This window comes from Enoplosus armatus, chromosome 19 (genome assembly GCF_043641665.1).
Source record: "Enoplosus armatus isolate fEnoArm2 chromosome 19, fEnoArm2.hap1, whole genome shotgun sequence".
In the NCBI taxonomy this organism is placed as follows: Eukaryota; Metazoa; Chordata; class Actinopteri; order Centrarchiformes; family Enoplosidae; genus Enoplosus; species Enoplosus armatus.
Window position 1 is genome coordinate 12,495,577 of NC_092198.1, and position 16,799 is coordinate 12,512,375.

The 16,799-nt window shown below is 41.5% G+C and overlaps 1 protein-coding gene across 6 annotated transcripts in view; it reads left to right on the forward strand.

Annotated features, from left to right (window-relative positions):
* The window catches only part of utrn (utrophin), a 158,065-nt gene extending 142,034 nt beyond the window's left edge, over positions 1 to 16,031 (forward strand). For 4 of the 6 annotated variants that reach the window (XM_070926097.1, XM_070926100.1, XM_070926103.1 and 1 more), the window contains 5 exons: positions 6,264 to 6,425; positions 8,375 to 8,612; positions 11,651 to 11,726; positions 11,980 to 12,063; positions 14,639 to 16,031. In XM_070926097.1, the coding sequence (XP_070782198.1) occupies positions 6,264 to 6,425; positions 8,375 to 8,612; positions 11,651 to 11,726; positions 11,980 to 12,063; positions 14,639 to 14,778 (700 nt within the window). In that variant the 3' untranslated portion in view covers positions 14,779 to 16,031. Of the gene's footprint in view, positions 1 to 6,263; positions 6,426 to 8,374; positions 8,613 to 11,650; positions 11,727 to 11,979; positions 12,064 to 13,431; positions 13,458 to 14,638 lie in introns of all 6 variants that reach the window. The other 2 variants (XM_070926098.1, XM_070926101.1) reach the window with 2 other exon arrangements.
* Positions 16,032 to 16,799: the final 768 nt, after the last annotated feature.

Consider the following 16,799-nt stretch of genomic DNA (forward strand, 5'->3'; position numbering starts at 1 on the left):
AGAATCCTGAGTGAAGATGAAGTGAAGCATCAAACTTCATTCTGTTGTAGGTTGCATCCCCTGCTGATGTGCGTGCATCGTGTGGACCACTGCTCCCACACCTCACCTTCATCCGACCTTGCCGAGTTTTAGAAACAGAAGGTGTTTCGATTGAAGACGCCCAAAAGCTCTTTTTGCTTTTCAGCTGATCAATAGAAGAACAGAAAGACAGAAAGAGTTGGTGAAGGCAGGAGAAGGTGGAGACAGAGGTGGATTTATTTTCCTCTCAGAGCTTTCGTTATGCGGGACAAACACATTATCCCCACTCCTCCTCCTCGCTCTCTTTTGTGCTCTGTACTCGGGCTTGTTTAAGAGAAGAAGCCATTATCTTTGCCAGCTCTGAAACAACACTGACGCTTGTACACAGAAGTGTGTAGAGCACTAATGAGGTGAGGAAGATGATGGTTGGTGAAGGCTAATGGGTTTAACAGCAGAGGGAAAAAACACCCACCAGGGCACATTTAGAACATAATCATAGTTCTTGCGCCTTCACTCACTTTTACATCAGTGTCATTTCTAAGATTTGCATTCGGCTTTGCTGCAAAACAACAATGTAACTGTGAAGATGAAAAGTGCACAACCCTACAAGAAAAAGGACATTTAAATACCACAGAACTAGTGCACTTTTCCAGTACACATCTTTGACAAGAATGGCTCTGTACTGATCAACATGGAGAGCAATATGTACACCCATGTGCACACTGCATCCTTTAAATTTCAAGAAAACCTTTTTGATCTAATGTACATTTTTTGTAATGCAACGCTAAATGTGGCTATTATTCTAAATGAAATAAACAACCAAGCTCTCAATAGGGAACATAAATAAACTTTTATTTATTGCAGTCTGAACAATACCACTAATTAGGAATACAAATGAACTACATCCAATTTGTCTGCTGTTGTAGATTATTATTGCCGATTTTTGTGGAGGATAATTAACTTATTTAAATGTACTTCCCCCCTTATCAGCTCTTCATTTTGACTAAGAGCTAAATAATGTTGAGATCTCTGTGATGAAGATTGGTACTTGGGAAAACAGTCATCATTACAGCCAGCTTAATTTCCTAAAAATACTTCTAAAATACAGTAATGCACATACAAGGTCTTTACAGGGAATGTTTTCTTTTTTTTTCCTTTTATTTTTTAGCAAGTCTACTGTGCCATGAATGTGATGACGTTCATTTCAATGTTACTGTACTATAAAATGTCATTCACATTAGTTGTGAATGAAATACAGGCTTTTTTAAAAGGCCAGAATCAGCCAGTAGCCCTGTTTTAATACGCCAATGTGTCCATCAAGTCCTACCTTTTAAGGAGAAAGTAACTTTGAAATCCTGTGTAAAACTAGCAGCATTGTGCTTTATAGACACCACTAAAGTAAAACAGCCCACTCAACCATATCTCCCCTCAAAAGAGGAAGCTGTACATTGTGTTGTCAGACTTCTCAGCTACGAATTAACTCTCCTTCCTCTTCCTTTTTTATGCCTTTGGTGTGGACTGGTTGATTGTCTTTCCACTCGTTTTGTGAAGATTTATTCTTTCCCGCCTACAGCTGCTCCATCTGGTTGTTTGTGAGGACACACACACTCACACACACACACACACACACACACACAGAAATGATCCCCATGCTTGACACGATAGTAGAAGGTGCCTTCTTGGCAGCGTTTGAGCTTATGAAAACATGCAGAGTGTAACATGGATGACTGCGTTTGCCAATTACATGCATGTTTGGCTTTTGGCTTGTATTTTCTGATCGTTCAAAGCTTGCAAACACTGATTTCGACTCGCTGCCAGCTGTGCAGTGATATCAATAATTTGTGTGTGTGTGTGTGTGTGAGAGAGAGAGAACTCTCAAGATAAAGTGTGTGTGTGTGTGTGTGTGTGTGTGTGTGTGTGTGTGTGTGTGTGTGTGTGTGTGTGTGTGTGTGTGTGTGTGTGTGTGTGTGTGTGTGTGTGTGCGCATCTATGTAGCTTCAGTGCTTGTGTCATTTTTTTAGTCCTGCATTGCTTTTATCTCAAAGGGAATCCTTAATTAGGAAGTCGGTGTTGCCTGTTTTCTCCGACCTCCAGCCAAAGCACAATGTTGTCATCGATGCCTCGGTACGTCACAAAGGAGCAGACTCCACCCTTGCCTTTTTCCGCCTGGCTTTTTTTGGTTATCTCTCGCTTTCCAGTCTTTCCCCCAGTGCTTTCCCTTTTTCTTGTCTTTTCATATTTTGCCCTTTATTCCTGTCTGTCTCCCTTTAATTCCTCCAGCCCTTTTCTTTTTGAACCTCCTTTCATTAAACCCTGTCCTCCCCTCTTTCTCTTCTCCGCCTTTCATCATTTTTAGTTGTAGTCTAATCATGTTTTACCTTTGGGCCCAGGCAACCTTCAGATTGAACCCTAAGCACAGAGGTAAACATTGAAATCCTTTTTTTAAGCCCTGCATCATAAACAATTCACCTCCAGTAAATGAAGTTGCTAGACTTTACTTTGATCAGTCCCCAAATGCAGGTCCCACAGAAAGCGAGGTTTTAACATCTCACCTGAGGGAAGGAAAGAAAGAAAGACTTGTAGCCTCTTCCCCTCCTTCAACCTCTCCATTCATTTTCTCTTGTATTTCTGATTTCCTTGTTTCACTTTCCCCTGTTTCCCCTCGCCTTTATCACTCACTGTTTCTCTCTGAGCTCAGTCTAGGCAGCTGATAGTGCTATTCAGCTTGAGAGGAGCCGCTTGCTTTGTGATATGTTGGCTCGGCATCAGGCCCCAGGAGACTATTGTTGTTGGTTAAAGACTGTAAAAGTCCCTTCAGCCGTGTCTCCGCTCACCCTCACCTAGCACGGCACTCATATTCACAATGCGCTGCAGCAAATAGCCTCTGCATTCACCGCCATTATTCACATTTAATTCTTCTCCCGCACTGCTGCTCTCTTCCTCTACCATCTCTTTCTTTTATGTCCCTTCCTCTTCAAACAGCAACCACCTTGCCTGAGCCTCCAGTCTTTCACTGCACTTCCTCTTTCTCCCGATATTCCAGAGCAGGTGGTTTGTGAGCCAGCTCCTACCCCCTGTAGTCCCCATTTCCACACGTAATGATCCCCTTCCTGCTGTCCTCTGCCCCCCCCCTCCCGACTGCTATAATGTCCTGCTGCAGCTTCCTTTTGCCAGGGACCTGGCTAATTGGCCACTCTCAGTTTGTGCTGAACCCCCGTCCTCCTCACCAATTTTCTCTTTTGTTTATCTACAGGAACTAAGCTTTTCTTCATCATCCCAGTCTCCCTTGTCACAGCATTCCCATATTTAAAAGAGAAACGTGTGTGTGTGTGTGTGTGTGTGTGTGTGTTGGTACATTGCAGCATGTTGCAGCAGTGGCAGTGTTAAATTCGTCTTCCGGTCTCTGCCAGCTTTCTCTGTCATTCATCAGTAACTCAGCAGTTTCAGCATGGCTTTAGTCTCCACGCTAGAGTGAAATTGATGAATAACTATGTGTGTGTCTGCATGCAGATGACAAAAGGCTAGAACAGTTAGATTTGTGTAAAAAAAGTAAAGATTGCATAAAATACATTGAGAAGGAACTGAAAAGAAAAGGACAAAGAAGAGCTACTGGGGACAGGAGCAGTGGAATAAACATTTTTTATTATGTTTTCTTATTAGATTCCTGCTTCAAAAGTTTATGTCTCTTTTAAAATTGGAGCCTTTCTTTTTAGAAAAATGTATGAAATGGTTGAACTTGACGCAAATCCATTTCTTCTTATTTCTTAAACACTCCAAACTTATGCTTCACATCACACAAGGAGCTCAGGCTGGTTAATGATAAAAACCTTTTTCTCCTCAGCGTTCATGGAAGGCTACTGGCTTTGCAGATTGTTCCTTTCATGTGAAAAGAGGTGAAAGCCTCCACTCGCCCCAGTCCCTGGTCATGAAATGGTATAATTCATGTTATCTCTGTGAAAGAAAAAGCTCCCTGTTCGTAACCTCTCTTATTATGCATGTGGTAATAATGGCATTCTGAATATTTTCTGAATACTCATTGATTGTCTCCTTTGGTGAGATGTTTCAGCTTGCTCTCCAGAGCGTATTTGATTAACTTAAGTCATTATAGCCGAGTGTTATGCACTCAGTTATGGTCTGGCCCTGATAAGAGTGTGTGAACCAAGTTTATAGCAAGCCACCGTGTATTTTAAAAGGTGCCAAGAGTGCCTGCCCGGATATCGCTGACTGAGGTGTGGCTCAAAGCACATAGAGGTCAATACAGTGTTCTGTCACGACACGTAAAGCCGATAAAGAACAGCTCAAAAAGCTCAAACGACTGCTGATTCTTGATTGTCATGTTTGGTCGTTGCTATTGGTGATGTGTACTAGTGTAAAGGAAGTTGCACCTACCAAAACTAAATGCCTTTTGATTTGTCTAATGGCTTTTTAGGCAGATGTAAACACTGTATCTATCAATCAAAGGATTCCATTGTATTACAACTTATTTTTATACCATTCCTTTTGGTGATAGCACCATAGTGCTCATTGAGTTAATTGCTATGTGTCCAACGGGGCTAGAGACACAAGAAGTCAGTGATCAGGATTTAAACAAGACTCCAGGTTAGTTGAACTTGTAAACTTGTAAAACTGTTACCCAAACTGTTTGTTGTAAATGTCCTCCATAGTTTACAGATCGACTTTTTGGTCCAAACCAACTCACCGCAGTTACCATAATTGTGCCCACACACAGTTTTCCAGTGCAATGATGGATTAAAAATGACATTTCAGGTTCGCTCACTTTTGCTTTTACTTCAAATTAAGTAGTTTTGATGATCTGGCCATGTTGTTGGTTTGTTTACAACCTGTCTGATTGCCTGCACACCTGTGTTTCTTTCCCTGTTGGTTTCAGCACTTACTATGTGAATAAAATGTCACCAAAGCTGCAAAAATAATAATTGTAATAAAATCAAACTTTCTATCCATCTGTAGCATATATTATTATAAGTAGTAGAAGACCATTTGTTCTCGTAGGCCAGATATATTATTTTATCTAAAAGGGAATCCTTACATAACTGCAGGATATGAACGTCACAGGTGACAGCCTCGGCACTGCTGCTCCATGAAAAAAAAAGTCAAAATATAGTCTGTAGTGGATAGAAAGCCACACGTGGAGCCACCATGCCACTAAGTTTTCTCAGCCAAACTCCATTTCAAGCTATCAAACTGGCTCTGGAAATGACAGTCACTTTAGCAATGGAAAGGACTTTTATATAACCGTCTGCCATCATTTTTTTTTTTGTGTGCGTGTGTTGTTGTCAGGTCTTAGTCTTCAAGGCTCAGGTTGGGTTTCAGTAGGAAGGTGACAGCTGGGCTTTGGCAAGACCTGCCACCCCCTTTCAGATCACTGAGATAGCACATAAAGAGACGGACACGTACACACACACACACACACACACACACACACACACACACACACACACAGCTACACAACCGCAGACACCAGCAGCCCATTTCTCCTTTTTTCCCGCCATATCTTTCCATCTATCTGCCAGGCTCCATCTCCTCACAGCCCTCCTGTATCCCAGTTATCAGATAGTCGAGACTGACACATCTGTGTTCCACCAGGGATTGTGGGGCTTACAGCGTAGCAGACCTACAATAGCTGAAGCTCTTATATATATCATGGCAGCCACCACAATCTTTGTTTAGATTAGGTGCTTGGAAGCTGCAGTTTTTATTTATATTGACAGTAATTGCATTTTTTCTTACTAGCTTAGGCTATTTGATGTCCTCTGACAATGATTCATGAAAGACAAAAATGAAACGCTGTAGCCGCATCAGTTCCGCTACTTTACTGGTCCAGTGATATTGTGCCAACCTTGCACTTCATTGGTGATCAACAGGGTTGCAGTTCATCTTCAGCTCTGTTTTACAACTAATAAGTACAACTAGTTTTGTTCTCTCAAGAATGTTGAGAGAACAGATTTCTCAGTATCTGCATTTTATACTGTAGGTCATATGTAGTTTCTGTGGCAGTTATACAGGTATAAAAACATTCATTAAACTTTTATCACTTTCACTGCTCTCTGGATTTGTAGAGCGGTACTGTAATGTGTGGTTTGCTTTGTAAGTAGTTACCATAATTCTTTCAGACTGCAAAACATTTGTACATCCTCCCTCCCTAACTGAGCAGAAGGTGAAATGAACTGACTAACAGGAACAAGACGTTTGGGCTCCTCACTCATCACATGACTCCACCTCCACAGGGACGACGAGCATGCCCTGATCCTACAGTACTGCCAGACGCTGGGAGGGGAGGGCTCCCCCTGCAGTCAGCCTCAGAGTCCTGCCCAGATCCTACAGGCCGTAGAGAGGGAGGAGCGCGGCGAGCTGGAGCGGATCATAGCTCGTCTGGAGGAGGAGCAGGGGTAAGGAATTAGAAATGTCCATTAAAGAAACTTGAGAGAATTCAGTGTGGAAAGAGGTTGGTTGAGATCCAAAATATAGGGAAAATGTCACTTATGTTTGGACAATCTTCTAAAGATGGACAATTTTCTTTTCTGAGTCGCTCTTATGTTTACTCACAGCTCCTTGGTGTCATTCGAGTACATGTGCTCATTGTCACACTCCAGCGCACAATGAATAAACACAAACACCTCCCGTTCCCCCAGTCTGTCTCACACGGCAAGTCCTTCCCCGTGTTGATTAGTAAATGGAGATGGCTCAGAGACAGCGCCACTGTAGGATCTATTGTTGTAGAGGTGCTTTTGCACAGCCAGTGGCTCGACTGGAGTGATTTAACACTGATTACACACATACACTGGGGCTCCGGGAGAGCAAGGAGGAGAGAGAGAGCTTTACTGCCAGGCTCATAAATGCCAACTTAAGTAAAGCACGGCAGCTTATGGTTCTGCACTGAGAGAGAGGGTGAGGCGAGAGATTTGGCGGGGGGGCCTTTATGTTTGTCAATCCACTTCAAATAGGATTTCACTGAGAAAGCAGAAAGCGGAGGTAAACATGACTGTGGTATTTCTGTGTGGCACCCCACAGTGAGGGTTCAGGAAGGAGCTTTTGAATGCTCTGTTTGAGAGTCTTTCAGTGATAATAATAATAATATTTAACCATAATTGTTTGTTTGTAATAATAAATATTTAGCCATTGTATCACGCAAGAGAGAAGCCCCCTCTAGGGCTAGCAGTTGCAGCATGACAATTGATATCATCGATATATATTGAACATGGTACAGATATGTAATAATCACAATAAAGGCCAGCTCTCAGGAACACCTCTGTCCTCTGATCTATTTATACAAGGCTCCCAGGAATACAACTCCTGAAAGAGTATATAAAATATATAACGTTATTACAGGACCCTTACATAGTATTATAAAAAAGAAAATGATGTAAGATACATATACAGGCATACTTTGAATTCACAAAGGAAAATTAAAATTTAGTACAAGCCTGTGATGGTGGCAAGCAATAAGTCATTGGTGACCTTGACCAGGTCTTTAAATTACTTAAAACAGAGGAATCCAAAGGGGGCTTCTCTAAGAGGGGGTGAACAGTGGCATGTTTAACATTGGAGCGGAAAAGAGCAGTTAATAATGGCTAAAATATCCGGATCAACCGTCTGAAATACTGCTTTTAAAAACCAAGTGGGATTGCAGTCTGAAGGGCAGGTGGATGATTTTGAAAGTGTGACAGAGAGATTTCACTGAAGTGAGTTAATGTTGAAGGTGCACGAGTCAAGCCCTCTGAATTCTGTGTCATTGTGCTGCCGAATCTCCAGTATTTTGTCATAAAAGTAATGAAGAAATTCTTCACGTCTCTCTGAGGAGGAGTCAACTGGCTGGCTGAGCGGGGGACTAATCACAGAGTTTATGGTTTTAAAGAGGATTCTGGGATTATAACCACGTTAAATGGTCAGTTGTGAAAAAATAGGAGTTCCTTGTTTCATTGATTGCAAATTGATAAGTTGACCTCAGATCTTTAAGAGAAGCAAGGGAGACACTGTGTTTATCCTTCTTCCATTTATGGTCTGCCTTCCTGCATTGTCTTTTTATTCCTCAGAAATTCCTCATTTCTTCCTTTAACCATGGCAGAGAAGAAGAGCTACAAAATCCAAAATATGAATGCAAGAGCTATATAGTATTTGGACAAATTGTATTTTGATGCTTTGGCAACGTTACTTTTGAAATTTTCATGCTTTTACTTTTGATATTTTAAGTACATTTTGCAGATAATACTCCCTGAAAATACTTGTAATATATTTTATTTTTGCATCGCGGTATTGCTACTTCAACTAATGATCTGAATACTTCTTCCGGCACTGGGTGTGACAGATACATGTTGTGTTCGTAACCCTTCTTACCCAGGACCCTGCAGAGGGAGTATGAGCAGCTGAAGGAGCAGCATGGCCAGCGAGGGGCCCCTGCTGGAAGCCCCTGGGAGTCGGAGGGTAGTTTTTCCCATCCTGATGAGGCCGATCTTCTAGCTGAGGCTAAGCTGCTACGACAACACAAGGGCCGACTGGAGGCTCGCATGCACATCCTGGAGGAACACAACAAACAGCTGGAGTCTCAACTCCATCGCCTCCGACAGCTACTGCACCAGGTGACATAACACAATTTGTTGGGCTTGTTTTATCCCAAGAAGCCACAGGTTATGGCTGAGAGGAGACAGAGATAAATATTCATAGGCACATACATTACAAAAATAGTAATTCCTCTGGGTTGTTTCTTGTTGTTGTGGACTCCCTGACAACTGAAAAGTGGACTAGATTCAAACTGCTGCTGTGAAGAGGCCATTTGCAGAAAGAACGGCCGTACTTTTGGTGCTTAACAGAAAACAACATAGATGCTGTAAGTTGTCCACTAATGGAAAAGGACTTCAAACCTGAAGTAGCTTAATCACAATTACGTGATAAATTGCAAAGTCAGACGCATTTCTCAGCTTTAAAAAGTCGGTATGTGAGCTTGAAAGTAATATGAGACAGCTAACATTTTTTTCCACCAATATACATTAATACAGCAAATATATGCAGCAAATAGGGAGTTGACTATTTCTGCTTAATGCCAACCTTATATGAACCATCTTTGTTGCCGAGTGATTTAGTTGTTCTTAAAAAATAAACGAAATTAACATTTTAATTCCAGAGAAAGTCTCTTTTGAGCATAGCACATACACAACTGTGATATGAAGTTTATTTCTTCCATAAGTTGTCTTTTCTTTTAGTTCATTAGGCTTGCTGTTGGGGAGCAGCAGGGCAGTAATCACAGTTCACACACACACACACACACACACACACACACCAGCTGACAGGGCTGTTTCTGTGCAACTCGTAAAATAAAAAAACTCATTTAAAAAGTGCAACGCTGATACAGAATGCTTTCAATAAAAGGATTCTGTCTAAGTCATTCAAATAAATCGTCAACATAAATATGTACTTGTGCGCCTTCACCTTCACCCCCACACTGTATGTAAACGTGCGAACCCATTCAGTTTTTAATCCTACTTTGTTGTGCCTGTTGAATAACAAAACCTGCTCATCAATGCTCAGATCAGATCCTAATCACATCATTACCATTCCATCCAGGAGGCCAGCATTCGTCTCCAGTCCCTCTATCAATAACTTCCAGATTTGTTTATGCCTGGCCTAATTGCTCACTGAGGTTGGATTGTTTGTGCCAAGTGAGAAATGCAGAAACCCTCAAGCCGAACAAACAGCAATCCCGACAAATCAGACTGAGCAAACACAGGGGCAGGTATTGGCTCTCTGGAAGCTGTGGAGCTGGAAACACAGTAATAACTCACAACAACAAATATGGCCCGGGGAAGGCAGCTGACGTGACTCTGCAGATTTTTAATGGATGAAGATTAACATTTTAACAGAAAAAACTTTCATCCTTCACCATATTGGAGATTTCCCTCCATTTTGAGACAGTAGATGTATAGTTGTTAACACACTGGTTTGAATATACAGTATGCAACTTAATATTTTGGACAGAGGAAGTATCAATACCACAGTTTAGAAATACTCCTTGAAAGTACTCATTAGGCAGCAGAACAGCCCTTGTCAGTGTTATATGAGCATATATAATATTATTGGACTATTATTACTGATATATTAACATTTAAGCAACATTTTATTGTTGTAGCTGCAGTAGTGTAGTGATTCTGATGCTGATTCTGAAAGACAAAACAAAGCAAATGCGATGGCAGGTACAGCTACCTGCGCAGACACAAATATCCCCACACTAAATAAGAACTTCTGTTTTCTGACACTTAAGCCCCCGGAGACCTGGCGATATGTCAACATGTCTTTCCATCAAACACAGCGTTACTACCAGGCTGCAGAATAATAAACGCAGCCAGCTTGATGGCACGCATTTAATTCACACTCCTGAAGGCTGACCAAGTCCCCGACCTTAGCTATTCTAAGATGAGCCTCGAGACACTGGCTGTGCTCCAGAGACGTTTTCAACATGTTAACCTTTACTAGCGCCGGGGGCACCAGGAGATGAAGAAGAGGGGTGATGAGGGAGGCAACATTGATTTGGTTTGTTGCAGTTGAAAAGCTAAAGGGAATGTGGGATTCTGCCCGTAATTGTCACCAGACATCAAGTGCTTCTGTGCAGCAGAGCATATTTTCACCAATTGATCAACTGTCCACACTTTTAAAGTTATACAATCCTGATCTCTAATTGATCGATTAAGATGCGGTTTTGTTGTGTTTTTTTTGGAGCAACTGGGATTTTTCACATTGTGTTCACTCTCATTGTGCTCTCGTTTTGTTGGTAAATTGCTTGTTTCATCAGACTTTTCTTATCAGCCGTGACTTGAGATATTAACGTTTATTTTAATAAATAGAAATTAGAAAAATGGGATTACACATTATCATTTTATCTGTGAATCCTTTTTCTGAAATGGTCTTTTCAATGATACTCGGGACATCTTAGGGCACAGCAGAGTCACAGTGCAGACGGCAGCGGATGACAGTATCAACCAAAATAACAGTGAGGCAATCTGTCAAAAACATAGTAAATATAAACATTGCTAGATTATTCTTCAGCACCTGTGACGGCTGCGTTATTGTCAGTCACATCAGCCTCGGGTGAGATGGATTTTCAAATGAGCGGCTCAGATACAAGCGTGAGCAGACACCTGTGGATAGAAAGGAAAGACAAATACTGTAACTTTCATATTGTTACTTTAAATGTGGACACAGCATGTATTGTGTGTTATTATGGTACATGGGAATATCCGTTAGATGTTTTGGCTGGGTTTCATGGCTGGCTTTTAATTTCAATCGTTCATATTGGCAGTGTAAATATTTCTACTGGTCCACTCAATAGAATTACTCCATAGACGACAATTAGCTAGAACACTAAAAATCGAACTATGCAAATGTCCTTTGAGGTCTTTAAATGTGATTGATACTGTGGCATGTTAAACTCAAGTCGGGACATTGGCAGAGATGTTTGTGAGAAATGTTTTTGTACAAATAACAACAGCCTCATTGTGCCGCCCTCTGGTATTCCCCTCTCTCCGCCTGCCGCTGTGAAGCACGGCTAATTTTGAAGTTGTCAAGCGGATGCCAAGCGGAATAATTATGTTATAATAATAGAGATTTCTTTCTCTCTCTCTCTCAGCCGGAGGTGGACTCAAGGGTAAATGGAGTGTCCTCTCCCACTGTGCAAGATCGAGGGCCACTCACCGAAAACTCAGGTGAGACACTCAAACTCAAAAACACACACAAACACTCACGCTACCATTGGCAGAAGTTACATTTTGCAGCTTTTAGCAGGCACACTGAAAGTTATAACATTGCTCACAACACAGAAAGGGATCTCACACTGTTTCTCTGCATGTAGAAACTTGTTGCTCACTCTGGTATGGTACCATATTAAAATGTGTGTGTGTGTGTGTGTGTGTGTGTGTGTGTGTGTGTGTGTGTGTGTGTGTGTGTGTGTGTGTTCAGATGAGCTGCTGGACCCCCACAACAGCAGCTCTGACCTGGCGGATGTAATGGAGCAGATTAACAACTCCTTCCCTGCATGCAGTCGTAAGTTTCCCACTCCTCCTCCTCCTCCTCCTCCTCCTCCTCCTCTTCGTCCTCCCACTGTGTCTCCCCAGCCTCTGAAGGCAGATTTGTGTTTCGCTACAAGGACGCTGGTCAGCAGAAAAATAGTGCATGTCACTCCGTTTAACTGTTCATACTTCATCCCTCACAGGGGGAGAATTCACGTGTAGCGTACCAGATGTGTGAACTAGGCAAGTTTGTACAGAATGCAATTCGTCAGACTTAAGTAAAACATTAGTGGGCTGCAATGAAAATCTTCACAAAAACCCACAGTTTGAGTCCAACACATATCAAACTGCAAAAGTTTCAGAGGTACTTTTTCACATTAATTTTCCTATTGTTATTATTTTAGTTTTCGATTAATTCAATTCATACATTATCCGTAAGTACTTTTTACATCTATGACAACATCTACAATGCTCACTATGCCAAGGCTGTATGACGTAGCAACAATAGATGAAATAGAAACAGAAAATTGAGGCAGGGGAGAAACTGTGGTGTTTTCCTGATACAATCAACTTCATCTACAATTTCAACTAGACTCATCGTCCAGCTTCTAACTGTCTCCTTTCCTTCCTCTCGCTGCCTTCTGTCTTCTCCTTCCTCTTTCGCCACCTCACTCTCTCCTGCTCTGCAGCTGTCTTTTCTCTTTTTTTACCTCATACTGACATTAGGCTTTGTTTGTGCGTGGTGTGTGTGTGTGTGTGTGTGTGTGTGTGTGTGATGTATAAATGATAGCAGCTCGAGCAGCTGTACACTTGTCTATAGTCATGAATTCCGAAGGTCTAGTGCTGTATTTCAATGAAGAGTTTTTAAGAAGTAATCATTGTTTGTGTAGTGCATGCAGGTTCTTTGTGGTTTTGATTCTGATGAAATGCTTTCTCAAACACATAGATTTTAAATACAGCCTTGAGGATTTTTTGATTATCATTTAAATGTGGAATTTGATATGATCAGGAAAAACCTTAGACCCTCATTACTCTTTATAGCAGAATTTGAAAGGATACCCACCTCTCGGGATATTAATCAAATAGAAAAATAAATAAAAATGTTCGAACAGCGAGTTAGAGCTCACTGACTTTAAATTGCATTCGAATTTTAGAGTCAAAACTCCTGCGAGGGCTTTTGTTAAAAATCCATTCTAATCTGGCAGACGCTCCAGAGTTATTAGCATTTGGTTACTGCATAGCTCCATGGCACCGGGACCGAACAGCACAGAGCTGAGTGCGTGGGTGAATATGTGGGAGGGACCCAGAGGCTGATAATTAAGTGTAGACTATAGAAATAGAGACGAACAGGGGACTTCAAGTGTTAAACTACTCTGTTGTCTCTTTCCTTTGTCTCCTATAGCCTCGAGCGTCTCCTCAAGGCCACAGGTAAGGCCACACTTTTACATACACAGCAGTCCTATAAATCAGTCTGTGTATTTGCAGCTTGTATGGTAGCTCCTGTTTTTCCTCCCTGTCTGCGGGTCACTGTTTTAGTAATTGGCAAAGGTGAGAGAAGTTTGAGTAGAGCAATATTTTAGAGGTAATTACAGCTGCTGCCACAAAAGTAGTCCTCTCCATGTAGCCTTCACCTGCCTCAGCCCTCCATATTCGGTGGCCTGTGAGAAAGAGACGGCTAATGGATCTCTGGGGAGTGCCATTAGCTGCTCACCTCATTCCCCCGGTCTGATGCCAAGGTGCATTTTGGGACAGAGGTGTCGTGAAAAGCTGTTTCCACTGACCTCATCCCAGCTATAATTTCTTACCCAGCTCCAGTCAGTCTATTCTCTTTCTCTCACTGTCTTTTCAAACTGCTCGGCTTGTCTCTTCACACACAGCTAATGCCTTTACACGCCGGTTAAACTGCTTTTTTGCTATGAATCCATTTTTGGTGGCTGCTGCAAAACAGACACATACTTTCCCTTTGAGTTCTGACCATTGCACTTCAACTTATCGCTTTCATCATTTTACACCTCTCCATCAGATCAAGTTTATCATGACTCTCTCTATAACGCCTGTAATACACACTTACGCATTCAGTAGACTTCAGAAGTGAACCACACTTCTTACATCTCCTCAGTCTCCTTTTACTGGTATTTATTTGAGCCATCCTTTCACTCCTTCCTTTCTCTCATTGTCCTTGGAAAACACCGTTCTATACACTTTCTGTTAGTTTTCACGTAAAGGCATGGGTGAATAGGTTTGAGTGCTTAATTCCATTTCTAAGAAGACAGCTATGTTTTGTAAAATCTCCCCTCCGTCATCCACGCCCACCAACTCCCTTTCTTCCACACCGAGCTCCTAATGGACTGTAACTGGCTTGAGGGACTGCAGTCCATTTACCAGCTTTCAGACCCGATTACTTTTTATATCGAACCTCTGATGTTTCCACACAGTGATGTCTTGATGAAGAGAAATGAGGCGGGTTTACCTGCTGCACTTGTGACAATCACAAAAGACTGGAGTACTAATTTTTAGCGTGCCTGCTCAAACCCAGAAACACACATTGTGTTTGAAAAGGTGTAATTTTGTTGTCTGATGATTTTGTGTTTGTGTTCTCTGTTTTGCAGGTGATGTGAGGACGGTCACCACAGAGGATGGCGTGTGTGCGGTTGTGTGCTCAGTAAGCGTTGGAAGAGACAGGACCATTCCCAAACAAACAATCCCCCCGACCCTAAATCCCAAAGACGCACAGGACCAGACAACTTAACTACTTTTACCACCTTGTCTTGTACTATGCAAACTGTACATTTTATGAACTGTAGATTGTACCTGAACTTGGTTCAACATTTGTCAGTGATTTGTTTAGATATGCAGATGAGTATATGGACACGGGGCTTTGTATAGTAAAATATGCTTTTTTTGTTTTTCAGAGGGTGGTTTGAGATTTGTGTTTTGTTCTTGTTAAGTTCTGCTTTCACTGGGAATCAAACTGTTACATTTCTTATGTCATTCCACTGCTTTGTACCCTCCAGCCCCCAAGTTACCTGTCAATGGAAGTAGCCACAGCATTTGTTCCATGTTTGGGAGCATGCACAGTTCCTGAGTAATAACATCTAGTGGGTAAAAGGATCATTTTGAAGATGTAAACTGTCACTTCTCAAAGCGTCTGTTTTGTTTTGAAGATCTATCTCGTAGCATGCTTGATGTCAAGTTCCCCTTTAAAGCATTGATATGCCGGCAGACTTTGCGTCGGCTGCGATTTGTTAATGTAAACTTTACCCCTTCTGTGCCTATACAGTTTGTCATTCCACGTGTGGAAGACAGAGATAAGAGTAGATGAATTCAGGTGGGACTGTGTATAAAGAGAGACGTTTTGAAAAATAAAGATTTAAATCTAAAGTTGTTCTGAATTTGGGTTTGTAAGAGGCCCGCCATCATTATGTAGAATAGTTTTTTTTAAAAGATATATGTTCAGAAATCAGAGGAAAGCCATGATTGCCTTGCTACCTCAGACTCATAGACACAGTTTTGTTTTTGTGGTTTGTAAACTTGTTTAAAACAGTTGTGATCATTTACAGAAAAAGAACAACCTGGTTTAGCATTCTAAGCTTTAGCTTACTGTATTGGTGTACACTGCAACGAGGAGATACCAAGTAAAAAAAAAGTTTGTATTACTGTACCACAATGGGTCTGTGCCTGCTGAAGCTAGCCGCCCGTTATGACGAGTATTACTTTATCTGTTGTTGGTTTTTCCACTGGCCTTCTAGCACTGGTCCCTCACTGCGTTGTGTTGTTGTGCTATATGCTATCCTGTAAAACTTGTGAGACTGAACAACACTACTATAACCTCCTCTGACTGTAGACTAATGATGATGTTGGTGATGATTTAAATGATTCCAGTCATGATGAACCGTACCATGGCAGAACTGTGTCGCTTCTCCTGAGGTATGTAAAATAGATTGACCACACTACGTGTAATATGGCTACGTTGTTTTATTCTAAATAAATTTTTTATAACAAGTACGCATCCCTGCTGCTATTATTTTTTTATTTAGTGTCTGCTCTTTTAATTCAATTGGTAAGACTGCAATGGTAGATTGAGGCTATAAATATTTAAAGGTGATATAGATTAATCACTTCACTGAATTTCACTCATCAGAAATTCATCCCACTGCCTTAAAGTGTTTTCATATACCGTCCTTGCCCTGTATTTAAAAGCATCTTATACACCCACACCTTGTTCAAGGAATATAGGCCTCATTACTGCCAACTCATCAGTGCCATCCAGCCAGACCGGCCGCATTATTATTCATGGAAGGAATTGATCACGCAGTGAGAGGTTGTATCATTATTACATGTTTGCAGTGAGCATGCTGAGCTGTAACTGAGAACTCCAAATGAATGCTGAAAGGTAATTAGCCCCTTCGCCTTTTTACTCCAGCCCTTTAAACTCAGTCTTTTCATTTGAGCAGCATTAATCACTTGTGGCCGCATGCACTGGTTATTCTTAAAGATTGTGTGATGTTCCATTAAAGATATTTACCTTGGTCTTGCTTTGCCCTGCAGTTGCTGGCTATAAATCAAATCTGACCACACAAGTCACTTCATGGTGTAAAATCGGCTCATTTTAGCAACCTGTCAGATTAAATTATGTCCCAACAGGAAATTATCTGTGCCCTTACTGCTGCAGACATTAGACCAGACCAAATTCAAATGGTTTGTTTTCTTCCTTCAAGAGCTCCCTCCTATCGCAGAAGAAAAAGTGATTACTGACCTATCAATCCCCGG